Source organism: Natrix helvetica, assembly GCF_964273705.1.
Source record: "Natrix helvetica genome assembly, chromosome: 4".
In the NCBI taxonomy this organism is placed as follows: Eukaryota; Metazoa; Chordata; class Lepidosauria; order Squamata; family Natricidae; genus Natrix; species Natrix helvetica.
In genome coordinates, this window is record NC_138550.1 from 24,223,436 (window position 1) to 24,251,288 (window position 27,853).

Consider the following 27,853-nt stretch of genomic DNA (forward strand, 5'->3'; position numbering starts at 1 on the left):
TCCAGTAGAGGACATAAAGAGTGGCATTGAAGAACAGGAGCAAGAGCCATTGCCAAGGCAATACTCAGATAAAGGGGTTTGTTCCCAGGCCAAGAAAGTAATGTAAATAAACATCTCATACAAGTACCTCCTTAGTTCATATAAAGCTAAAGAGAGGAAGGGGGAAGCACATTCAGTCTTGCAAGATTCTGTTACAATAAAGGTAATATTGACCTATAGAACATTGGTATCTTCAGTCTGGTCTATCTTGAAGGTCTAATACAGGACTGTCAAACTCACGGCTCACTGTTGGATGCATCACACACTGGCCACGCCCCACTGTTGGATGTGTCACACACTGGCCACGCCCCCGCCTGGCTTAGCAAAGGGGGGGGAAAGTCCCGATACGTCCGATACGTCACGTAATACTGCCATGATGACATCAGTTTGATACCCCTGGTCTAATAGATATTAAGAATGCAAACTCATTTTACACATATTGGCAACCGTTCATATCCATTTCCTTTCCTTTGTTGAATCAAAACTGTCAGAATCCTGGCTGTGTTTCATTGCTAAGGTGATAAAAGACTTCGCTTGGGTCAAATCAATGGCTGTTTCAGTCCATCATACTATGAGATGTCCATGATAAGCTACAATCAAGGAGTTACTGCAATAGCACTCTTCTGCTTCATTTCCTATATGGGAAGTTTGGAGCTTCTGGTCCTGACCCAGATCTTTTGGTTGGCTTATACATCATTAATTGATTTAAGCCACTTTTACGGGTCGAATTTAAGAATAGAATTGTATTTCCTCAATCCACATATTAATTGAAGCAAAATTATATATCGGATTTTGCATTTTTCTGAATTTCGTAATGCAGTTATCTAATGAACAAATGTAAACACAATATATATAGTAGCGAAAGGATGTGTATTACATTCCAATATGATTGCCTTCCAAAATATATATCAAAAAAAAAATTGCACATCAAATCAGTGTGTTAGTTTCAATGTGCATGAAAATTAGAACAATCTAATAATCACATATTTCTTAAAATAAACACACAAACATAAAAGAGTGTGGAAATAAGATGAAATGAATTTAAACTAGAAAAATGACTTGTTCAAACCTGTTTCAACCTTCCTAATGTGGCGACTCTTCTCTTCAGGAGTGGAAGAGAATTTTGACTTTATGCTAGCTGTCAATTTTTTTTGTCTGCCCTGAATTTCAGAGGATTTCAAATGTTTGATGTTCCTGGATTCTTATATCATGGAACAGGCAGGGAAAAAAAATCTCTTATCTAGTTTCTTTTGAATAGAACAGATTTGTTTAAAGACATTAGGACACAGGCTCCCTTATTTTCAGCTTCCTAATGATCACTATCATGGAAATTCTTTTTTTCTCCTTGCTTGCCATTTGCACAGTATGTTTTAATGATTTACTCCAATCTGGGTTGGTCACTGGGACTAGAGGTTTAGTCTTCCAAGCTTTCGGACTCATGCTGGAGCCCATCCTCAGGGAACTTCTCTCTGTGTAATTTAGGCTAATCTGTGTGTAAATTTATATGGTGCTTGCTGTATGTGGCTTTTTAGATATTGATTAGGGTGTTGATGGTTGGCTATTAAGTTGTTGGTCGTTGGGGTTCCTTGTGCTGCCAAGCCCTTGCTTCCTAAGTACTTAATAAGCTGATGGTAAATCAGCATTCCTGTTGATGGCTGAGGGGTCCATTTCCCAGGCTTCAGTCACTTCCCTGCTGTTTTTGTGCCTGCTCATCCAACAATCTTAGTAGGTGCAAAATTAAATGTATGTCTTTGTTCATTCCAATGTGAGTCTACCAAAGAGTTCAGGTCTCCTCATCTGATCACTTGCTTGTATTCTTGCAATCTGGTGATTAGATTCTTTCCCAATTGTCCTACATTGTCACAGGGGCAACCCATAGAGGGGACCTGGTAGATTACATAGGAAGTATCTCCCACCTTCAAGCCATCTTTACAATGCATAATTTGTCCTTGTATGTTTCCACTGGGCGATGTTCAATGCCCATTTGTAGATCTCGGGAGCTGCATTCTACTGCTTCCAAAATATTTTTGAAGTATGGTAGGGTGTAGTTAGTCTTGTACCTTGTTTCTTCCTTTCTCTCCTCACCATGTTGCACGGACATCTTGTAGCAAATGATTGTGGATACCCTGAATTGTCCATGTAGGTACCTGCTGTCCTGCTGTTTGGCTTGCTAAGTACTACAGTGGGTTCTCACTCTGCGATATAGTATTCTGATGCAATTCGCTTTTGTGTACTTTTTAAAAAATATGATTGTGTTTGACCTATATCAGTAATGGCTAACCTTTTTTGGATCATGTGCCAAAAGTGCGGGGAGCTCAGGGGGGTCGTGTGCAGGCGTGTCTCTCCCATAATGCTATGCTGGCATAGCACAACCAGCACTCCCCCCTTCATTTTTGGTGCACTTTTTTGCCCTCCCCAGGCTCCAGAGGCTTTTTAGGAGCTTGGGGAGGGCGAAAACAGTTTCCCCAACCCCCAGAAATCCTCTGGAGGCTTCAGGAGAGCCACTGAAGCTTCAGGAGGGCAAAAAACTAGTCCTATGGGCAAACCTGAAGTTTGGGAATGGACTTCCAGTTTGGCTGTAGGGCTGTTTTTTTGCCCTCCGGAGCCTTCAGGAGGCTTCCCTGAAGCCTCCGGAGGGTGAAAAACAGCCTCAAAGGAAGGTTGAAGTCAGCTGGCCAGCACTGGAGCTGACAGGGCAATGCCTCATGTGCCTTAACAAATGGCTCTGCATGCCACCTGTGACATGCGTGCCATAGGTTCACCATCACGGACCTATATCTTGTTTTTATGCTTTCCTTTTTGCCATATGCTGCCCAGAGTCACTTCTTGTGAGATGGGTGACCATATAACATTTATAACTAAATAAATTTGGGATGGCCAAGAAGTTCCAAGGGATAGGAACTTCTTTTCAATGCCATTCTTGTTTGTTCTGACAAGATCCAACAATATATCTCCACTTTTTTTAAAAAAAATGTATGCAATAATTTTATTTTATTTTCCAGTTGATCTTAAAAAAGGTCCAAGTTCAAATGCTGCAAAATCGAATCTTCCAAAGCCATGTCAGTCCGGACTTCGCCCTCCTGGTTATTCACGGTTGCCGCCAGCTAAACTCGCCACATTTGGGTTTGTCAGAAGCTCCAGTGTCTCCTCAATCTCAAGCAAATCAAGTGACAGAGTCCAAAGCGATCAAAGCAAGACAGCCAATCGTAAGTCAGACAACTTGATTTTCACTCCAGATATATTTGTTGCAGAAAAACAAAGAATAATACTTAATCCCTTGTTAGGTGTTAGCAGCATATTTCTGTTTGCTGTTGAATTTTATGACATACCATATTTTTCAGAGTTTAAGACACAGTTTCCCCCCCTAAAATCAGGTCAAAATTTGGGTGCATCTTAAACACCAAATGTAGCCCCGCCCATCTCTAGCCCCCACCCTTCAGCCTCCACACATCACGTTTTAGACCTGTTTAGAGCCTGCATGTGCATGCTCACAACCAACGAACTAATGTGCTGAAGCTGACCAGGCTGTTTGTTAAGGACGCTAGCCAGATGGATGCTGGTAGGCAGAGAAGAGATTTTTTATTTTCCTCCCTAAAAACTAAGGTGCATTTTATATTACAGAGCATCTTATACTCTGGAAAATATGGTATATAATGTTAGATAAATATTTTCTAATAATAAATTACTTGTATAGGATTTTCCTCTAAAAGTTGCTGAAGAACACATCTTGTAACCATGTTTGTATGCAAACATTCTATGTACACTATATTGCCAAAAGTATTCGCTCACCCATCCAAATAATCAGAATCAGGTGTTCCAATCACTTCCATGGCCACAGGTGTATAAAATCAAGTACCTAGGCATGCAGACTGCTTTTACAAACATTTGTGAAAGAATGGGTCGCTCTCAGGAGCTCAGTGAATTCCAGTGTGGAACTGTGATAGGATGCCACCTGGGCAACAAATACAGTTGTGAAATTTCCTCGTCCTAAATATTCCACAGTCAACTGTCAGCTGTATTATAAGAACGTGGAAGTGTTTGGGAACGACAGCAACTCCGCCATGAAGTGGTAGGCCACGTAAACCTGTCCAACATCACAAATGCGCTTCTGGAAAAATGGTCAAAAATTCCCATAAACATACTCCTAAACCTTGTGGGCAGCCTTCCCAGAAGAGTTGAAGCTGTTATAGCTGCAAAGGGTGGACCGACGTCATATTGAACCCTATGGATTAGAAATGGGATGTCACTTACAGTATGTTCATATGCGAGTAAAGGCAGGTGAGCGAATACTTTTGGCAATATAGTGTATGTGCACACACGTACAAACACACACACACACACACACAGAGATAAATGAACTATTTTCAAAATAGATTCAAGCACAGTACCCTGTTTCCCTGAAAATAAGACCTCCCAGGATAATAAGCCCAATCAGGCTTTTGAGTGCATGTGGTTACAGTAAGCCCTCCCCGAAAATAAGCCCTATTTGAAAATATTGCAACACGGCAGCAGCCATGAGGTGACCACACTCACCACCTCCTGCACCTCAAAAATAATAAGACCTCTCTGAAAATAAAGCCAAGTGCTTATTTTGGGATCAAAAGACCCTGTCTTATTTTTGGGGAAACACAGTAGATTTTTTTGCTTCAGCGTACCATGGTTAAGGATGTCAGGGGAAAATATTTCACCCCAAACTAGATGAGGTCTTAGATCACGGCTATTCCAAACAGGCATATCTTCAAGGTGCGAAAAATAAAATAAAATCCCGGAAACATATTCTAATGAGAAACAAAACTTTTAATACAAAAATAAGAAATAGAAAATAAAACAAATCTATCTAATTGTTACATTTTGGCAAGAGCAGTTTGTCTACCAGCTTCCTGGCAGACGGACAAAGATCAAAAGGGAAGAAGTCTCTGGAATGTGTGATGTAATAAACATGTTAAGCATGCACAATAAATCATTGTCAGATAAGGCTTATGACCTGCGCAGTAATTCATCAGTAATTATTCAGTTCAGTTCTACTAGCAAACATTTAACACAGTGACAAAGGAGGTAAAGGCTGTTGTCTCTCTGCCTATAATGCCAAGAACTCTTAGCTGAACTTTCACCTCAAATCCTACTTTTTGTGTGGTAAATTTGTTTGTTTAAGTACAGAATGAACACATGACACTGATATTCTCATTATGGAATCTATACGTTCCATGAACTCAGAGAACAAGGGAAGATTGTTGGGGTTTTTAAATGTCAGCTTCTCTCTTTGAAGACCAGAGTCTATGTGAACCATCTCAATTTCAAAGCAACTGTTATCGCTCCTCAAGTGGTTCAAATTCAGGATGCCAGCTTGTATTAAAAGCCAGAGGCTTTTGAGTGATGTAGAGTCCTAAATCTTTCAGTGTTTATGTTAATTTCAAGTGAATTGCAAGAAATAAAACATGAAGTAGGCCACAATCAATCCCAAGGGCTTTCTTTCACTTGCATAATAGATTTAAGAATTGGCGGAATCATCCAGATCCTTTGAGTTTAGCATCTTACTAAAATACAAATAGCCAAAGTACAAATGCATGCAAATGCCTTTTGGTGCCATCACACTTCTCTGATGCACACAGCAGACTGTGTAGAGAAAGTTCAAGGAGTTAAGAGAGCTTACACAAATTAAATGAGAATTAAATTGGTCAGGGTGGGAAACATACAGTAGTTCTTGCTGGAGTTTTGAGAAGTTGCAGAGCGCTAATATATCAAATACTATGTATAGTTAGCCCACTCGGAAATATTAATTGACGTTTCTAATTTAGCCCGTATTGGCTCTTAATTAGAAGAGTGGCTCTTAGGTGCGAATTTTCTCAGTTGCTTTTTTGTTTTCTAACTTGTTCATGTCACTATTAATTAATTGTGTTAGGGAAAGAGTCAAAACTATATTATTCAGGAAAGGAAAATGGAAAAAGCTTCCAGATGGAGTTTTTTTAAAAAAATGTAGCATCAGAGATCCTAATCCAGAATACGTTCCTAGTCCATATCACAGGTAAAATGGTATGGGACATGACAGTCAGAAACATATTCTGCAACATCATTCTTGTTTTTCTTTTTCTTTTTTCAGAATAAAGATGTTCAGTTCAAGTACATTTTTAAAAAGCCCGAATAACCAGTGCATGAGCTTAGTAGAAAACTAGTCCAAGGAATTAGTTTATCTTTAAATTGTCTATTTGTCTTATATTTAATTCCTGTGGCACAAGGGAGAGTTAGAATGAGATGCAATCCCATCGCAGAAGATGATTAGAGAAGTTGGTAAATTACACACAGTTGGCTTAGAACAGGGGTGTCAAACTTGAGATCATTGAGGGCCGCATCAGGGTTGAATTTGACCTCGAGGCGCTGGGGTGGATGTGGCCAGGGTGGGAGTGGCCAGATCAATGTCACTCATGTCGAGGGCACCTGTAGTGGCCTGAGCACTCTGCCAGCAAAAACGGGCTTCCAAGTTCTGTTTTTGGCTGCGACGGCCTCCTGCAACTTCTGCCAGTATAACCGGAGCTTGGGGATGCCGTGCATGGTCCTCACAAGCTCTGTTTTTGCTGGCAGAAGCACCATGGGCTGATTCTTAGCTCTTTCCAGGATGGCCGCATGGGCCAGATCTAAGCATCCCATGGGCTGGATCTGCCCCCAGGCCTTGAGTTTGACACCCCTTGCTTAGAATGTTTGCATGAATCAAAACATTGCAAGTAGTTCTCAACTTACAACTGGTTGTTTAATGACTATTCAAAGTTAAGACAGCCTTGGAAAAAGTTACTTGCGACCTATTGAACTACCCCCCCCCCACAGTCACATGATTGCATTTTGGGGCACTTGGTAACCAGCTCGTATTTATGACCAGTTGCAACTTCCCACAATAACCTGATCACATTTTGTGGTATCTTTTGCTGTTTTTTGCAAAAAAAAAAAAAGTCCCATTGGATAAGCTGACTTTGAATTTTAAACCACTTAATGATTGTGGTGATTTGTTCACTGTTTGTGGTGACTAGCTGAATGACTGCTACAAAAAAAATCAATCATAAAATCAAGTCCAATCACATAATGACTTGCCTTATGACCATAATTTTTTACAACAAAGTTTCTGTTTTCAATTATGGTAGTAAGTCAAGGTAGTAATTTTGTCTAGCTACACAAGCTAGCAAAATTGTACTCTTCCCTCCAAAAATAAGACCCCGAGTCCCTTTGGGGAGAGGGGGCGGTATAAAAGTCCAAATAAAAGTAAAAAGTAAAAGTAAAGACATGGTACATGTAGTCTTTTGATTAATGTTGTAATATGGCCTGTTGCGTGGTCTTTTGGAAGTAATCCATTTATACTTCCTGTAAGAGTTTTCCTTGTTTGAGGAGAGGAATTATGGCCTTACTCAATTTTGACTCTGGCTCCTTCCCTCTGCTTTTTTAGTTGCTACCATCATTGGCATGTGGTCTTCACAATATACAGTATGTGTGTGGTAATGCAGCCTTTGAGCCAGCAGTGTGCAGCAGCTGCCAAAAAAGCCAACACAGTTCCAGGCTTCATTAACAGAGGGATAGAATCAAGATCACGTGAGGTGTTAATAAATCACTTTATAATGCCTTGGTAAGGCCACACTTGGAATACTGCATTCAATGTTGGTTGCCACAATGTAAAAAAGATGTTGAGACTCTAGAAAGAGCGCAGAGAAGGGCAACAAAGATGATTAGGGGACTGGAGGTTAAATGTATATGAAGAACGGTTGCAGGAACTGGATACATGTCTACTTTAATAAAAAGAAAGACTAGGGGAGACATGATAACAGTGTCCCAATATCTCAGAGGTTGCCACAAAGAAGAGGGAGTCAAATTATTCTCAAAGCATCTGAGTGCAGGAGAAGAAGCAATGGCTGGAAACTAATCAAGGAGAGAACCAACTTAGAATTAAGGAGAAATTTCCTGACAGTTAGAACAATTAATCAGTAGAACAACTTGCCTCCAGAAGTTGTGAATGCCCCAACACTGGAAGTTTTAAAGAAGATGTTGGCTAACCATTTGTCTGAAGTGGTGTAGGGTTTCCTGACTAAGCAGGGGGTTGGACTAAAAGACCTCCAAGGTCCCTTCCAACTCATTCTATTCTATTCTATTCTATTCTATTCTATTCTAAATAAAAATTGCTTAGTTCACATTACTTTAATTCTTTTCTCCTCTCAACAACTCATCTGTTTATATGAAATTCCCCAAATGATCTATTCATTGAGGTCTTGGCCATCATCTTGATTTTTTTTGATGAGCCTGGACACCAGGTCCTCTGAGGACTTTTCTTTCAATCTATCCGAGTAGCACTATCAGACTAATATATAATTCCACAAGAACTTTATGGCTCACTTGACAATATTTGGCAGCACCTAAAAAAAATCTTGGTGTGTTATGTGTAATTTTATCTAACCATCCCACTATGCTAATTGTCCAAACTTCACTATGACCGAAAAACATAAATAAATATGTGGCTTTTCTAAAGTGGGCTAGAGTTCACTGTTGTTATATGTTGTGATTAGTATGTAGCTTTATATTCACATACAAGATAAATATGACAATACTGCTGTGCTAAACAAATACTTTTTAAAGAACAGTTTCTAGTTACTAAGAACGATAGGGAATAAAATAACTCTGAGTGCATCACAAAGTGTATTTATTGCATTTTAGTAAATTGAGTTTTCAGGAAGGTTATCCTTCAGTTTGATTGCTGTTCTTCTTGCTCACATAAAAATCAACTATGGATGTAATTTATACCAATGAGTCAGAGAAATGGCTAGTGTTAAAAATTCTTGTTGCATTTGTAATATAATGCTGGCAAAGATCTAACCAAAATATTCACCTAAGTATGGAATACAAGCATATTACCACATTTGAATATATAAATTTTTATTAAGTTCCACATTCTTCACAACCGGATATGGTCAGATACCAGGGACGTGCGGTCAGGGGAGGCAGGGGAGGCAGAGCCTCACCACTGTCAATCATGAAAAGGAAAAAAAATGTAAACGGGGAAAAGGCAAGTGCTGAAGTGAGCTTAGCTAGCTCACCGTGAATGACTGCCTCTTTAAAAAAGCCTCTAAAGCTCTGAGCTCTGCCGCTGACTAAAACGCTTCCTTTCGCCCGTGGAAGAGCTCATGCGGGCGAAAGGAAGCGTTTTTAGTCCGCGGGGTGCTTACGAGAGGAGGAGAGAATGCCTGAATATACTCTCTCCTCTCGCACACATCCCGCGGACTAAAAACGCTTCCTTTCGCCCGCATGAGCTCTTCCACGGGCGAAAGGAAGCGTTTTAGTCCGCGGGGTGCGTGCAAGAGGAGGAGAGAATGCCTGAATATTCTCTCCTCTCGCATGCACCCCGCGGACTAAAATGCTTCCTTTCGCCCGTGGAAGAGCTCATGCGGGCGAAAGGAAGCGTTTTTAGTCCGCGGGGTGCGTGCGAGAGGAGAGAATATTCACTGAATATTCTCTCCTCCTCTTGCACGCACCCCGCGGACTAAAACGCTTCCTTTCGCCCGTGGAAGAGCTCATGCGGGCGAAAGGAAGCGTTTTAGTCCGCGGGGTGCGTGCGAGAGGAGAGAAGCGAAAGGAAGCGTTTTAGTCCGCGGGGTGCGTGCAAGAGGAGGAGAGAATATTCAGTGAATATTCTCTCCTCTCGCACGCACCCCGCGGACTAAAACGCTTCCTTTCGCCCGCATGAGCTCTTCCATGGGCGAAAGGAAGCGTTTTAGTCCGCGGGGTGCGTGCGAGAGGAGAGAATATTCAGTGAATATTCTCTCCTTTCGCACGCACCCCGCGGACTAAAAACGCTTCCTTTCGCCCGCATGAGCTCTTCCACGGGCGAAAGGAAGCGTTTTAGTCCGCGGGGTGCGTGCGAGAGGAGAGAAGCGAAAGGAAGCGTTTTAGTCCGCGGGGTGCGTGCAAGAGGAGGAGAGAATATTCAGTGAATATTCTCTCCTCTCGCACGCACCCCGCGGACTAAAACGCTTCCTTTCGCCTGCATGAGCTCTTCCATGGGCGAAAGGAAGCGTTTTAGTCCGCGGGGTGCGTGCGAGAGGAGAGAATATTCAGTGAATATTCTCTCCTCTCGCATGCACCCCGCGGACTAAAACGCTTCCTTTCGCTTCTCTCCTCTCGCACGCACCCCGCGGACTAAAACGCTTCCTTTCGCCCGCATGAGCTCTTCCACGGGCGAAAGGAAGCGTTTTAGTCCGCGGGGTGCGTGCGAGAGGAGAGAATATTCAGTGAATATTCTCTCCTCTCGCACGCACCCCGCGGACTAAAAACACTTCCTTTCGCCCACATGAGGTCTTCCACGGGCGAAAGGAAGCGTTTTAGTCCCCGGGGTGCGTGCGAGAGGAGAGAATATTCACTGAATATTCTCTCCTCCTCTTGCACGCACCCCGCGGACTAAAACGCTTCCTTTCGCTTCTCTCCTCTCGCACGCACCCCGCGGACTAAAACGCTTCCTTTCGCCCGTGGAAGAGCTCATGCGGGCGAAAGGAAGCGTTTTAGTCCGCGGGATGTGGGCTTCCTTTCGCCCGCATGAGCTCTTCCACGGGCGAAAGGAAGCGTTTTAGAATGCCTGAGCTCCGGGCCAAGCTGCAAATGATGTTGCAAAAGTTTGTTGCAATGCAAAAGTCTTTTGCCTTGCCGGGAAACGTCAGGGCAAAAGAAGCAGCTGGTGAGGTTGGCGGGAGAGAGCGGGGAAGAGCGAAGATAAGGGGCGGAAGTGCAAACAAGAGCTCGGGGCGACAAGGGCTTTGCTGCCACAAGGGCTTCGCCTTGGAAGTGAGTCTCGCGGACGGAGCTTTGGGGCTGAGGAGAGAGGCAGGGACGGAGGGAGTGGGGGGAGAGGAGCCACCCCCCTCACCCCCCAGGCAATGGGGAAAGCTTTCCCGAAATGGGGGGGGTGTTGCGGGAAATAAAAAGGGTGCGCGCTGGGGGGGACGAAGGAGGCTTTGGCGCGCTTTAGAGGCGGGTGTGAAAGCAACGAAAGGGAGGGCGGGTGGGAAAGCAATGAAAGAGGCAGCGAGAGCGGGCACGGGAAAGCAACGAAAGGCAGCGAGGGTGGGTGTGAAAGCAACGAAAGGGAGGGCGGGTGGGAAAGCAATGAAAGAGGCAGCGAGAGCGGGTGGGAAAGCAACGAAAGAGGCAGCGAGAGCGGGTGTGAAAGCAACGAAAGGCAGCGAGGGCGGGTGGGAAAGCAACGCTCAAGACTTGCCCGAGAGAGCTGGGGATCGGGCTTTGGGTTGGTAGGAGACCTTGAAGGAGGGGGGGCAAGGGACTGGGGCCGGTGGAGGAAGCAATGCTACAGTGCACTCCGCGGTCCCTTTAATGTTCACTCAGGAAGGCGGGGAATGGGACCACGTGAGCAGGAGGCTGAGGCTCCACCTTCCTGATGACGTCACCAGCCTCACCAGCCATAACCCTCACCGCACGTCACTGTCAGATACATATATTTGTCCCAGTCTAAGAGGAGGACATAAGGAGTAAAATTAAATCTGTGCATTTTTCTGTTTGTTGTGCCATTCTTCAATACAGTAAACAAATACACCTCTTGTTGGGCTAGGTTAGTGATCGCAAACCTTTTCAGTACCGAGTGCCCAAACCAGAATGCCTGTGCATGCTCATGTGCTGGAGTACAAGAAACCCAAAGACCAGCTGGCCGATGCGCATGCCTATTTTTTGGTCATTGTTTTGGCTTTGGCTGACCAAAACCAGCCCAAAAAACAGGCTGAAAACTGGCTTGAAAGTGATCCCAAAAATGGTCCAACACAGCCTGAAAACTGGCCTGAAAATGGCCTGAAAAAAGGCCCCCAAATGGCTTGAAAAACGGCCTTGTTTTTGGCCATTTGGAGGGGGGGGTTTCAGACTGTTTTCCAGTGTTCTGGCATCCATAAAGACCAGCTGGCCAGTGTAAACCGGAAACCAGAAGAGCAGCTAGTGATGGTGTGTGTGCCCACAGAGAGGGCTCTGGATGCCACCTCTGGCATGCGTCCCATAGGTTCTCCATGATGGGGGTAGGTATTCTGCTTCTTCTTTTATAGGACCTATGAAAATGATGACTTTGGGGAGTGGAGAGATGGAAAAATGTTTTTGCTTCCTTTAAATATCAGGTGCACTTTTTCTCCTCCCCCCTCCCCGGTTCTTCAGAGAAAAATAAGTATTGAAAGTATGGTGCGAATGGCACAATTGCCTGGATGGTATCTAGAGTAACAGAAGCTGCAGCAAAGTTTTCTTGTGGCTTAAAATATATAAAACAAAGGAAAAAGAAAATCCTGAGCCAGAACTTTTTTATTTTTATGACAGGGCAACATTTCTGAACTTAAAGCAAGAAAAATGTATTACGTGGACTTGAGTACATATATTTTAAAAATGAGCATAGCCCACTGAATAGCAGTTGAAGGCAAAAAGTAGCAAGCTCCCCTACTTCCTTTCCTCAGCCATAGGCTTTTATTTCTCAGACTCTAAAGGTTTCACCACTGCTAATGGGGTCGGGTTTCACCCAAACCATGATTCAAACAGAAGGGTAACAGGCAGAGATTCAAGAGCACAGCTTACCTGTAATATCTGGTTTATGACAGATATTACAGAAAAGCCAATACAGGTAGTCCTTGACGTACAACAGTTTATTTAATGACCGTTCAAAGTTACAGTGGCACTGGAAAAAGTGACTTGTGACCATTTCTCACACTTACAACCTTTGCAGCATTCCCATGGTCACATGATTAAAATTTGCATGCTTGGCAACTGACTCATATTTATGACTGTTGCAGTGGCCCATGGTCTTGTGATTTTTGAGACCTTCATAACAAGCAAAGTCAATGGGGAAGCCAGATTCACTTAATAATTGTGTTACTAATGTAATAATTGCAGTGATTTACTCAACAACCGTGGCCAGAGAAGTCGTAAAATGGGGCAAAATTCACTTAACAAAATGTCTCACTTAGCAACAGAAATGTTGGGCTCAATTGTGATCATAAGTTAAGGACTACCTGAATAATGTAGATATAGCAACAGCCAATTGTAAGCAGATGGATGGATGGATGGATGGACAGATGGATGGATAGATTCTGAAGCTGAACTCCACACATCTTACAATAGCTAAGGTTGAGAAATATGCAGGCAGGCAGGCAGGCAGGTAGGCAGGTAGGCAGGCAGGTGTCTTGAAATTCAAGCCTTATGTATCTTCATCCCACCTGTGCACTATCGTGGCATGAGAGCAGGTTGTTTATCAGTGGGAGGGATCACTAACATCTGTGCATGATTTTTGTAACAGTCTGGTCTCAGGTTCTTTGTACCTCACCTTGGTCCTTCTAGTCTTCCTGTGATTGCAAAACCTAGCATCATAGGATCACGGGCTTGGAAGGAAAATTGAAGATCTTCTTAGCCCATCGTCCTGCATAGTGCAGGAATCCTGTTACCATTCTAGACATTCTGAAGTGCAGAGGAACAATTCAAGCCAGCTCCTCCACCCCACCAAATCAACATCTTTAGAGTTCTCCTAGAAACCTAATTTGGGGTTGGGGGTGCGGCAGGGGGCAAATGCAATTTGGAATGTTAATGTTGTCACCCTTCATATTTGTTCAGTCCATCTACATGTAAAGTGAAAGCATATGTAGATAATCCTTGACTTGCCACCACAACTGGGACCAAATTGTCCATCACTAAGTGGTGCAGTCATAAAGCAAGACACTATGCAACCACATTGCTTAACGACTACATGTAAAGCAACAAAAAAATTGGGCTCAATCCAGTGGTGCGACTCCAAAACTTTTCCTACTGGTTCTATGAGAGAGCGCTTTGCGCATGTGCACAACACTGAAAGACCGACCTTGGTGTCAGCGCTGGTTAGCTGAGCTGTGTTTTTAGCTCAGCTGAGGTGTGGCAATCTGCTCTGCCACACGAATTAGCTGAGCTAAAAAAGAAGGGAATATAGGACAGGAAACGGTGGGGGTGGGAGGGCGGGGCCAGCCAGAGGTGATATTTGCCAGTTCTCTGAACTACTGAAAATTTCCGCTACTGGTACACCAGAACCGGTCAGAACCGGCTGAATACCACCTCTGGCTCAATCATAACTTGAACACTACCTGTAGCTCATCTGGCTATACAAGAAACTAATGAATCCTGGGAGGAACATCTGGCAAAACAATTATGAAACAGAGAGCAGCTGCTTTCTCATTTGAGAATAACATATTGCTTGCTTGTGGATAGGTTGTCTTCATATAATAACGAAGAACTGTAGCAACAGTTGCGATATATTAACCACTCACCTGGCATAAGCAGATATTGGATCTCTTCTGCTGAGCACAATCTGTGCTGTTTGGCTTATTACATTGGAGATACCTTTGAATTGATATAACTGAATATTGGGTGCATTGGTTCCAGCTGGTGGGAATCTCCAATTTTTCTTTTTGTTTTCAGTAATTTTTATTTTATTTTTATTTTATTATGCTAAACAGGTAAAACTAACAAAGAAATCTAATACCTATACATTATATACAGAGAGGAAAGGGACGTGGTGGCTCAGTGGCTAAGACCCTGAGCTTGTCAATCAGAAAACTCGGCAACTCGATGGTTCGAATCCCTAGTGCTGCGTAATGGAGTGAGCTCCCGTTACTTGTCCCAGCTTCTGCCAACCTAGCAGTTCGAAAGCATGTAAAAATGCAAGTAGAAAAATAGGGACCACCTTTGGTGGGAAGGTAATAGAGCGTCAGTGCACATTCAGCGTTTAATCATGCCAGCCACATGACCATGGAGACGTCTTCGGACAACACTGGCTCTTCAGCTTTGAAACGGAGATGAGCACCACCCCCTAGAGTCGGAAATGACTAGCACATATGTGCGAGGGGAACTTTTACCTTTACTTAGAGAGAGAGAGATGGGGGAGAGGGAGGGAGGGGGAAAGAACAAGTGTGTGTGTGTGGGGAGTAAGAACAAATTCCCCACTCAGATCAAAAGTTTTAATTAAAGCAGTCATCTTGTGCTGTAGTAATTGACCTTCAAAGTCTTGTTTTGCATTGAAATGTAAACAAAACAGGTTTTTCTCACACAATGCTCTTTCTAATTAATTTCAAAGACTTTCCTTAAAGCAGTTTCGGAAAGCCTTAGCATTTAAACTCTTTAAAAATAACTCTGAAATCGCCCCTTTGCTGTATATTGCTTAAAATTTCAAAATAAAGATCTTATGAACCTGAAAAGACATAGTTTCCTTTCTTTTTAAATGGATTGAAGGAAAACCCATCAAGCAATTTGCAGACTTGCATTTCTGAAGATTCTCATTCTTCAAGTGGCAGTGCAAAAAATAAACTCCCAAGTGATTAAAAGGATGAGATTTGATCAAACCTTGAGTCCATGAAAGTTTGCATTTAGAGTTCAGACCCAGCTGATCACAAGTGGCTGCAAAAATGTCAATTTCTGCTATCTCTTCACAAAAATCAGCTGTAGAGAAGTGCATATGGGCAATGTCTACATCTCTCTTTTTTCCAAAGAAAATGTTTAACAGCCTGAACATCACGTCCAGCTGCTTTCTGGCCATAATGCCCCTGCAAACTCTGCAGAGTGGAGAAAAATGTGGGCATTAACTTACTTTTCCTCAGTGAAAGCCAGAATCTGGGAATCTCCAGTTTTAGGATAGAAAGAGTTGTGTAGAATTTAGGTCTGCGGTGTTAAAGGACCGTGGGCCGACCCATGATGTGCTTAGATCTGGCCCATAGGGCCAACACAGAAACAGCAAAGGACCAGCCTTTGATGTCTCTGCCAGCAAAAACGGAGCTCTGCTTCTGCTGGAAGAGGATTGCTGGAGGCTGTCACAGCCAAAAACAGAGCTCAGGAACCCGTTTTCCCTGGCAGAGTGCCCAGCCCACCATAGGCGCTCCCAACATGAGTGATGTCAAGCTGGCCATGCCCACCCTGGCCCCCTGAGGTCAAACACAACCCTGATGTGGCCCTCAATGAAATCAAGTTTGACACCCCTGATCTACGTGCTCTGTTTGCCATCATCTCTGACAATGAACAATATGAGTCTTCAGCATTTTCTCACTCCATCTTGAAGAAATAATGGAGAGCTTTTGATATTCTTCAGTACCGATTGTACTGTTGTTCAAGACGCCACACTTGGTCTGAATTAAAAGTTCTTGCTTCGAAAAGCAACCAAAAGGATATAAAGCTGGAAAAAAATGTGTCCTCTTGTCCACTGTATAGTTCAGTGATGGCTAACCTTTTCAGCAGCGAGTGCCGAAAGCATGTGCGTGCACACCCATAGTGCAATGCGTGCTCAACACACCCACTTCCCTGGCACAATGTTTGTGTGACCCCCCCGATGTGTGCCCCACCCCTGCGCATGTGCACACAATTCCCCATGTATGCGCATGACCACCCGCCTGTGCCCCACGCATACATGCACATCACCTGCATGGGCCCCACCCCCATGCATGCATGGCAGAACCCCAAAAACCAGCTGGCTGTCGAGAGTAGTGCACATACCGCAAAGAGGACTCTGTATGCCACATGTGTCACGCATGCAATAGGTTTGCCATCACAGGTATAGTTCATAAGTATAATCTTTATTGTCATCGTACTTAAATACAACGAAATTGGTTCAGAACTCCAAATTTGCATTCTTATTGTAAACTTCAATAACTTCTGCAAGGAACACATTTCTCATGGGAATCTGATCTTGTATGCCAGTGAACTAATACTCGGCATCTAAAAGTAACAAAAGGAAGAGAAGAGATAGAAGTCTGTTCTGTTTTGTTGCATATTTCTACTAAGAATATGAATTATCATTTCTCTGAGTTTCAGAAATCGACCTGAATTTTCCCTACTTTAAGTAAAATTGACTTTGGGGGAGGAAACTCTTATTTTTTTCCACTAGTTCATCTGAGTGAGCTTTCTGAAGAAATCACGTGGCTTTTTGATTTCCCAAAAATGACCAAAAAGGCTGTACCAGAGATATACGAATATTGTATTAATGTGGGAGTCCTCTAGGCATGCTTTATGATGCAACATCTCATATTCTGTCAGCATATAAAGAAGAACAAAAGAAGACTCTAAAGAAATGATGATTTGAAGAACATTCAGTATGATAGCATGGGTTGGATATTGAAAAAGAAGAAAAGACTAATTTGATCAGAAGGAGAAGGGTAACTTCTTAACTAAAAACTAAGCTAGAAAAGGGAAATTGGAAAACAGCACTTGTTTCTGACTACACACTGGTTTTATGTTCAGAAAATTAAAGCAATGAATGCTGTAATCCAACAATAACACAATGTTTACTAGATTATGGAGTGAAGCCGGAATCTCACCCGTGACTGTTGTGCATTCTGGTCTGAGACAGATAAAATGTAGGCCAGTTGGGTGAGCTCTTTACGCGGTCTGGAGGCGACTGGCATAGAAATGGAAACAGACTGTCACAAAACAATAAACTGCCAATTGAAAACTCAGTGATAACTGCTTAAACAATTACTTTTTCAGGCTTGCTGATTGATAGTCTCTGGAGACTCACCCCAGGCTATATAAGTTGTCACAAAAGCTAGCTATTTGGTTGGCTTTTGCTCTGCATAGCACACAAAGCAAAGAAACATTTGATTCCCCCCCCCCATTTAATTTGGGTCTTAATCTCACAATGGTAGGAAAATAACATTTCGAGGTCTACTGTCAAATATATAACAAACTACTGGGGTGGGGGCGGGGGATTTGCATGTAAGTTTTCTCCTGGGGGAAGCAATTATCAGAAAACATTGGGAACTGGCACATGAGGAACCCATGGTATCACTACCATTGCTTGCTCACAATCATTTATTCTGCTCCCTTGGAGGCCATGGGGTGGGGGCGAAGGAGGCAAAATTGCCTTCCATACAGATCGCCATAAAGTAGACCTGTGGTGACAATATCATTAGAGGAAAATGTTGTGGTGGTTAGGCTTGTTTGCAAATCACAATCAAAACACTAGCTTGTTTTGTTTAAATGCAAGAGTGAGATTATTAACCTTGGCTGCCTAGTGTGAATCATCTTAAAGCTTTTCAATTTGCTCTGTGTGATCCTTGCCACGTGACTCTTTTTTTTTTTAAAAAAAAGATAGCTTCTTAACTTTCAGTTCGAACAAAACAAGAAAGATAAGAGTGCAGCGGTATGCAGATTTTCCCATCTTATTATTGGCTCCCCAGTGTGTGAGATCTGCAGAAAGTGTTCTAGCTCTTCTGTGCCCAATTTATTAATTTCTAGGAGGGTTTTAAATTTGTGCTGCTTGCCTCGTGTTGAAGAATTTAAATAATGGTAACAGTGAAGAGAGACAGTTTGGGAAGCTACGGCAAACCTTTCCACCCTGATGCTCTTAGATTATTGAGCACACCAGTCAGCATCATTATTGCACATTTTGTCCTGCTGGTAGAGGCGATGGAAAGATGTAGCCAGATATAGTCGAAGGGCAGTAAGTTAAACTTGTCTACAGTCTAATGTGTATGTGTGTACAACGTGTTCAGAAATATCGAGCAATCTGGTTTCCATAGGATAAATCTATGAAACCCAAACCTCTAAAACTGGCCAGATGGACTACACAAAGACAACCGATCAATAGCCATATCTTCCACATGAGGAGGACAGAGGTTGAGAGATAAGTCAACAGCGTGAGAGGAACTGAATATTTTTGCTGTTTAAAAAATAATGCATCAAGCCTGAAATTTTAATCGCTTAAATTTTTATTTCCCTTGTGTTATCCCGATTTTTATCTAGTTTTTCACTGTTTATCTTGTCTTTGGCTGCTACGTATTAATGGACTTCTAATATCTAGATTTTATGCGACTGACATATTTGTATCATCCTGAGTATTTTGGTGGAACAACAAATAAACTAAAAAGATAAGTTCTAGAGAGAGTAATTTTCTGTTGCTATTGTCCACAAGGAGATTCTGATTAAAAGAAGTCTGACCTGATTTATATAGTCCATGGACTGATCTTCTAATCTCTACTGCATTTATGTTGGGTTCAGTCCCCCCAAATGATTTAGACAGGAATTATATAAATCCATGTTGAGATCATTAGTTGACTAATTCATAGAATGGAAGAGTCGTAGAATTATAAAGTTGGAAGGGGCCAATTACAGAAGATCACTGGAGTCAATCTGCCTCTCAGGGCAAGAATCCATATTAAAGTACCCAGATACATAACTGTCTAACGTCTACTCCTTTGTGTCTCCTTTAAAAATCTGCAAATTAAATTAGAAATGAATATTTTTTTAAAAACAAAATCAAAATCTAATAGAATCATCAATTTCCCCTTTGACTTAGAAACATTCATTACAATAAGTGCATGGGGGAAATTAGAAATTCTATTCCTAATAGCCATGATCACTGATGATGGGCAGTAGTCCAATACAGATGGAAGGCAATAGACTAGAGATATTGTTGTGATGAATGTATGTAGATGATAGATAAGAGTCTATTACCAAGAGTTCAAATACAGCATAGGTAAAGGTAAAGGTTCCCCTCACACATATGTCCTAGTCTTTCCTGACTCTAGGAGGCGGTGCTCATCTCCGTTTCAAAACCGTAGAGCCAGCACTGTCTGAAGACATCTTTAAGGTCATGTGGCCGGCATGACTAAATGCCAAAGCACAAAGTGCTGTTCCCTTCCCACCAAAGGTGGTTCCTATTTTTCTACTTGCATTTTTACGTGCTTTCAAACTGCTAAGTTGGCAGAAGCTGGGACAAGTAATGGGAGTTATGCAGCACCAGGGATTCGAACCGCCGAACTGCCAACCTTTCTGATCGACAAGCTCAGTGTCTTAGCCACTAAGCCACCACGCCCCATTCAAAAAGTACAATATACAGTGTATGTATGTATGTATGTATGTATGTATGTATGTATGTATGTATGTATATATGTATGTTTAATTCTTGACCAAGGCCCTTTCTATGATTACAAATATGTCCCTCATTTACACACTATATTTTTTCATGTAACTCTAAACAATTTTAAAGGTAACCCTGAAAAATGTTAGGAAACAGTTAACATTATATTAGGCATAGATTTGAGTACTTGCTGTAGATTTTTTAAAAAATGTATGGAACTTCTTGGAGATATGAACAGTCTTCCTATTAGAATGTATTGGAGAAGAAAGGCGGGCTTTATAGACTTTTAGAATATTGGCTGATAATAAAAATGTTTATGATGTGCTTTTTTCTAGTGCTAAGAAATCAGCCTCATATTGACTTACAAGCTGTATTCTTTAGGGAGAACTAATATCAACCCCCTTAAGCATTCATTTGAAGTATATTTCTTACAGTGGACAGCCAATTGCTCAGTTTTCTGAACAACAAGGACAAAGCTTTCTTTAGCCAATGTAATTACTTTCCTTCTTTCTATTTTTCTGTGGAAATTGTAGATATTATTTTAGCTGTTGCTCTTTTTACAACAAATGGTATTTATATAAGCAGCTTTTCTCTCACTTAAAGCCTTGTATTGTGTCAACACAATTCAAACATAATGTTAGCCAAAAGGTGGACTATACTCTTGATGTTTTTATTGGAACCCTCCCTGGTGTACAATTCTGAAAATTATTTTTCAGTGGATGAAGGACTTGGAGAGGTTTTTCCCCCTCTACCCATTGCTGCTTCCAAAGTTGATTGAATGCACTATAGAATTAAAGGACAAAAACATATGGAATTTTAAGGGCCACAAAGCATAACACTTTAGTTCCAGATTTGTGATCTTTCTTGAATCTTCATTTGTACTTGTGAAAAACAGATTTCGGTAGCCTCATATATATATCCTGTACTTAGCACCAAAATGAATGGAAATAAGACTGCTGCTGCTTTCAATTCCCTTGAATGTTCCTTCATCGCAGCCCAGCTTTTGTTATATATTCAGAATTAATAGATTCCATTCAGAATTGATGCCAACTCTTCTCTTTGTGTCACATTTGACTGACAGTGGGAAAATGCCTTATTTAATAAAGAAAAATCAGAATTATTATATTACATTATATTTTTTAAATGACATTGGCTTTTTTTTAAAAAAAATTTTTTTACTTTTTAAATAATATAATATTGATACTAACCCAGGCTGAGAAAGCCACTGAAAACTCTGATTACAATAATCCCCACTGGACATTTTATGGAAAGAACAAGACGAAATGGATTATTGTTGGGTAGATCTTCCACATACATGTGGATACCACATTTTTTTAATAGAAAACTTATACAAACACTAGATTTTCTTTCAACAAGATCACTTTTTGATATATAACCGACTGACTCCAGATTCAGAAAGAATTTCAGAATAGAGTTTGCTGCAGAGTTACCTCTTTTCTTATTTATTCTTGGTATTTATGCCTGTTGGATTTGAAGAGCGGATAGGGGAGCTGCCAATCGGAACAGAAGATGATGGGAACAGTGGCAGTTCTGGAAGTAGTCACCCAGGTAACTACTTCAGAAATAATAACCAATGCACAGAATTGAGATTGCATTGCTCAAGGCACTAGAGTCTTGAAGACACTGGAGTAAGAGAAGCAACTTGGCAACTTTCTGGCATTCAGTGAAGCACTAGAAAAAGGGATATAGGCTATACTAGCAGCCATAGTGGCTGTTCATTATTTCTAATTAATCCCGGTGCATACAGATGGTGGCTTTTCAAATTGTCAAATATAATCATTCCCACGGCAAATTTATTAGGCGCAAGTGTACACATGTGGAAAGTATAGCTCCAATCTTGTACTACTATGTAGAGTTGGAAAAATTACGCCTGAATTCAGCAGTGTGCTATGTTTCAAATGAGAGAACGTGCTGGCTCGGTGGCTGAGCAACAGAGCACGGATCTTACTAGATGTAATCTCAGCTCTGCCATCCACTTTGCCTTAAGCCTTTTTTATTTTTGTATACTTGATCTTTAGATTGGCAGTATAAGGATGATCATGCTTATATTACAAAGCTGTCACAAGGATTAAAAGAAAATGCACATGTTCATTAAACTAGTCTTCAGTGAAGCAGATGGGTGATGGGGCAATCCCAACACTGCAGGCAGTGGTGGGATTCAAATATCCCATTCCTGTCCTCCATCTCCGCCGCACATGCGGGAAAGTCCTCCCACGACGGCCAACCTGATCCTAGGTGAACTGGTTGTTAAATCCCCCCCCCCTTGCTATCAAAGTGGATGTTGGGCACTGTGCTGCAATAGAGAAACGGGCAATGTTGTGGCCAGCACGAGGGAAGGAGGAAGAGCAGAGAGAAGAAAGAGGGAATGCGGCCTTCTCCTTCCCTCGTGCCAGTTACTCCATTGCCCATTTCTCCATTGCAGCACAGTGCCCAGCATCCACTTTGATAGCAAGGGGGGGGGGAGATTTAACAACCAGTTCGCCAGAACCGGTGTGTACCAGCTGAATCCCACCACTGATTGCAGGATAAAATTGGTTGTGAAGTCATTGCACTAGTTGCCCATAGTTTATAGGTTCACTATGGATGATGATCACCTATACAGTCTGGTGGTATAACTTCAGATTGAAGCAGGTATTAATTACCAAAATTGATGCTCCCTGTCTTGTCCAAACATTTTGAGAATGTCTGTTAAGAATCTCATTTCCACAGGAAGTACATGGGATTTAGATTAGGCAGCAGAGTTTTCTCTAGCGACTCCCACACTCCCATGTTTGAATTTGGTATCTTAGTATATATAATCTAGAATCTCACAATTCGGTCTGCCTACAACTATTACAAATACAAATATCCTAAATATTACATTATATAATCATATCCCAAGGTTTTCTAGTTACTTCAAGAAAATCAGCACAGTGAGTTTGGAGATATATTTTATAACATTTTTTTTCTATTGATGTACTCTTCTGATAAGAGTGTTTCAAAATCACCAATGCCCATTTCAAGAATGGCATCTTTTCTTTCTCCCTATACATGATGGAAAGCAGATAAGAGATAAATTGAAGAGCTTTTTAATTTTACTTTTTTGTCCTACCTCAAACACTGGCCTGTTTTTCCTATGTTGCCATATCCATCTCAGTACACACTAACATACATATTATTCTCTTTAAGAGTATGCAGTGTTATGCAAAGGGAGGAAAAAACATAAAATGTAATCAGCAAAAAGTATAGGCAGACCCAATTTTTGAGTTCACTTAAGATCTGGAAAACTCGTAGCCGCCCTGGCAGATCTCGTAAAATCCTGCATTACAAGTGATTTTGTGAAGGAAAATCAGCAATCAAAGTACAAGCTGGAAGCTTGTTTTATTTTTATGTCTTGATTTCACAGTGTTACTTACAGATGAAAATGCGAAGAATCAGTTGTAAAGGTCAGTTCTCGAGAGACATACATGTCTTGAATTGGAAATCGTGCTGGCTATTTTTTAAAAAAGTGAATTAAGTTTAAGACTTTAATTAGATAGAGAGAAATGTAGGAGAACTGTTCAAACCATTTAAACAGTTGCTTTTCTTGACATTATCAGCACCAGAAATCCAAATCTGGATTGATACTTCAGTGCAGGAGGAACAGAGCTTTGCATTTGCTTTGTTGGAAGAAATGTCCTCCTGGGTTCAGTTCCAAGTGGGGAAAAAGACACTGGAAACATGGAGGCTGCTTGGAAAGATGGTTTTAATGGTGGACAGGACCACATGGCTTGAGTTCCTGAACAGAAAATGGGGATCATATGCTTCCAGATGTTGGGTAAAGAAGAAATGAGAGAAAAAGGGGCTTGTTGAGAGTTCCTCTGTTTTTTATAATCTCTGTTTGGCTCCACCTCTCTGTTTCCTGTCCCTGTGTAAGAAATGTATTTTTATTGGTTGTCAGACTCCCAGGGGCTTAGCTAACTTTGCAGGTTGTGTGTCTTTTGAGTCCCAAGCTTGGTTGAGCATTGCTTCTTCCCAGGTGCCCTGTGGTGAGCTGAATACTAACACGCCTTAATCCCATCACCCTGGAACTGAAGTGGGACATCTTTGTTATGTGGAATAGACTGGCTCAGGCATTTTAATGGCTGTAAGAATTTCACCACCATGTGACAATGCTTCTACTTTGTGACTCTACTGACTGGAGATTAGCCAATGAAGCCATGTTTGAGGGATCGCTACAAAACTACTACTACAGCAAATTTAGTGAGGAACAGCCAATGCTATACAGATAGTATTTTGTGTGATTGCACTAAAAAGAGAGATTTTTAATGTCTTAATTAGTGTTGATAAAATTAACTTATACAAAGAAATATTTCATATTAATTTTATTTACTTTTTCTTTCCAGTCGAAGTTCCTTCAGAACACTACTTCACAGTTAATGTGGAAAACTGTGTATTTCAGATTGCTAAGCAACAGAACATTTCTACAGCATGTAGAAAACCCATTGTTAAAACTTTATTTCTTTACATAGTAAAGAAAGCTAAAATAGTATATATGCTGATGAGTAAACTGGAATATATTTTTGCAAATCCTAACAACCAAAAATACCCCCTACTGGCAAAGAAATTACCCTTTCTCGTTTCTAATTTAAGTAGTATATGTTATTATTGTCCAATTCTGCTCTAATCGAGTGAATATAATAACTCTTTCTTAATATACAGTCTTGCTTTCCCAAAATTTAGAAAACCTTTCTAAATGCAGGCCCATTCTTTGACTACCGCAAATATAAGAGATTTTTAATAGACTGCAGTGAGACCTGATATACATAGCAGTATAATCCTTCATTAGACAAACAACCCCCTAATTCATTTCAACCCTTGTTAAATAATACTTCTAGATTCAACTGATATCACCCTTGTTTTACTAAAGAAGCAATTGGAAATGCAAATGATATCTCAAGAAAAGTTATCTGACACTATAATAGAATTTCCTGGAAAGTATCCCAAGAATCTGTGTTCGTAAGAACGGTTGAAAAGTTAGAGATTAACTTTTCCTAGGATTCCTGTGTAAGCTTGTATTCATGACTGTAGCTTCTATCTAGATGGCTTGGGAGCGTAGTGGGTCTTCAGCGTCTGCTGGAGCATGGACCCAGCGACCGATTGTAGCGGCATTGGTTCAGAGGTCTTTGGCAGTTTCGAACACTTCCCGTCCACAGTAACCAAGGAACATGTTCTTCTTGCGGCCTTCAGAAAGGCCCATAAGATCGTTGGCTTCGAGGAAGCAGTCGAACCTCAGCATATACGAGTCCCAGTGCTCAGTGACTGGGTCATACGGAGTCGATGGGGCATGCATGGCCATTTTGTGTTCTGAGGGTGTTTTGAGTTTGCCGCTCAAAAATGGCTGCTCGAAGCCGTGCTGAGCTCCGGGCTGGATGTACTTGCTGGATTGCTACGCTCACCTCACAGAAGCAATGGGTATATGGCAAATATCTTAGAAGGGCTCCTTTCTTGTTTCTTGGACTGTGAGGACAGAGATGATGTACTTTCAGACTTGCAAGATTGTTTTTAGTCTAATTTTACAATTAAAATAGCACTCATGATTGTTAGATTTTTCTCTGACTTACCTGACAGGGGGATTTGTTCTCACAAGCAAACTTCACAGCTGCTGTTTGGTAGGGATGAGGGGTTCTGCGAATTTTCTTTTAATTAACAGGTTTCATGGCCTGAAAAACCATGCTCTAGCAAAATGGGAAAGATTATCTAAGAATTATGCTAAGTTTAACTCTTTTCCTAGACGTGTTGTTTAAATGTGTCTATTACTTATTGTTCAGCCCTTGTGTATTTTTTTTTTTTTTTTGCAAACTGGTCCTGTTTGCATCAGAGCAATCCTAACTACAAGCAAATCAACATCTTATCTTAAAGCTTATTATTATTATTATTATTATTCTTTTTCATTGTAAGTTCTTCCAAGATACCGATGTTGTGATTTAAGGAACCCGGTGCTTTTGTGCATTTTACCATAGTTTTTCATGAAACTGCTTAAATTTTTTAAAAAATTGTTTTTACCGTCCCTCTTTTCCTTTTTGGGGGGGGGGGGTAATAAAGTCTAATTCTATTTATCCACCTTGACATTAATCTCCCTACAAAGCAGGAAGATGCTAACTTCCCTAACCAAACACCTCAGATTGCAGTGCTAGTGAATTGCATCATTTATTTTATTTTCATTCCCCACCCCCAACCCCTTTAACTAGATAGGAAAGCGCACAAGTTGTTGAAGCCTTATTTTTGTTACTCACCACTAAAAGGGGGAGAACACCAGATAAATATGGTATTGATGTCCATGATTACTAAGCCAAGAGACCAAGGCAGGGGTACAATGAGATGGTTTCTGGGAGAATGAGACCACTAACCTTTTACCCAGGGGTGGGCTGCTTGGGGTTCACACAGGTTCAGATGATTCTCTAGCTAGGATTCTGCCTAGTTCAGCGAACCAGCAAATTCCGCTTGGCTGGTCCTACTCACCCCGCCCCCTGCTTCCCCCCTGCCAGGAATCTCCACACAGCCCATTCATCATGCCAGGTAAGTGCAGGGCCTGCAAAGAGGCTCAAGGAGGGGGGGAAACCGGCCTACTGGAGGTTCTGGAAATCTGGAAATTGACCTTTTTCCAGCCTCCTGAGGGCCTCTGATACCTGGGAAAAGCAGTTTCTGCCCTCCCAGTGGCTTGAGGAAAGCCTCCGGAGCCTGGGGAGGGTGACCCCCCCCTGCTGTGGTACAGGAGGCCGACTAGGCCACACCCACCATGGTCACGCCCACCCAGCAACAGGGCAGCAAACCCGTTGCTGCAATTTTTGAAGCCCACCCCTACTGGCTGAAATGGGCAGTTGCCATGTTTTCTGATTTGACATGCTCTTAATAAATAACATAAAAATGAGAAGAAGCGCTGTGGTGGTGGAGTGGTTAAAATGCAGTGTTGCAGGCTGACTCTGTCCACTGCCGGGAGTTTGATCCTGACCGGCGGACTCAGCCTTCCATCCTTCCGAGGTCAGTAAAATGAGGACCCAGATTGCTGGGGACAATATGCTGACTCTGTAAACCGCTTAGGAAAGGTTGTAAAGCACTATGAAGCGGTATATAAGTCTAATTGCTATTGCTATTCTTTGGCCTAGCCGCCATGGTAAACATGAGCCAAAATTAGGTAAACTATACTCAATATATAGCAAAACTGTTGTTACTGCCCCTTGCCTGTTATACACGCCTGTGCTTTCAGAACTCCAATCTATTCAGGAGTTGCACGGACACTGATACTATTTGTTACACAAAACAAATCTTAGATGTTTTCATGCAGAAGAATGCAAAAAAAATGTTAAAGTATCATTGCAAAGAAGCATCCTTGTTGCACCATGATCTGCCTTTTAGAAAATGTATTTTCCTTACACATTTTACTATCAGGTAGCACAAAAGGAAACAAATAGAAGATTCTTAAACCATTATCTTAACCTTAAAACTAAATAAAATCCCATTTTCACAATGGAGGTAATTTCTTCATCATTTATTTGGAGAAGCTTACTAGGGGAGAATGGCCCCATTTTATTGACCCAGATAGATTTTTATTTTTGAGTTACTGACAATTACCTCAATGGAAGTGGAGATTAAGGAAAGCTGATTGCTTTAAATGGCTTGTCCTCTGTGCTTTCATTTCTTTGATGTGAAATCGTTCTCTTTTTTTCTAATGTTCACAGAATAGTAGTAGTGATAAATTCTCCAATGTCAAAGCTAGATATTTAATTATTATTATTATTTTTTATTGACTGATGGAGGCTTTTGTTGGCATTTTATACAAATACTGTGTGGCTATCAAGCAAGGCTGGCTCAGTGGCTAAGAAGCTGAGCTTGTCAATCAGAAAAGTCAGTAGTATGGCGGTTCGAATCCCTAGCACCGCGTAACGGAGTGAGCTCCTGTTAGTTGTCCCAGCT

The 27,853-nt window shown here is 41.6% G+C and overlaps 1 protein-coding gene across 1 annotated transcript in view; it reads left to right on the plus strand.

Annotated features, from left to right (window-relative positions):
• The window catches only part of MTUS2 (microtubule associated scaffold protein 2), a 224,671-nt gene that overhangs the window by 13,482 nt on the left and 183,336 nt on the right, over positions 1-27,853 (plus strand). The window contains exon 3 of the mRNA XM_081952692.1: positions 3,042-3,245. Within this exon, the coding sequence (XP_081808818.1) occupies positions 3,042-3,245 (204 nt within the window). The remainder of the gene's footprint in view (positions 1-3,041; positions 3,246-27,853) is intronic.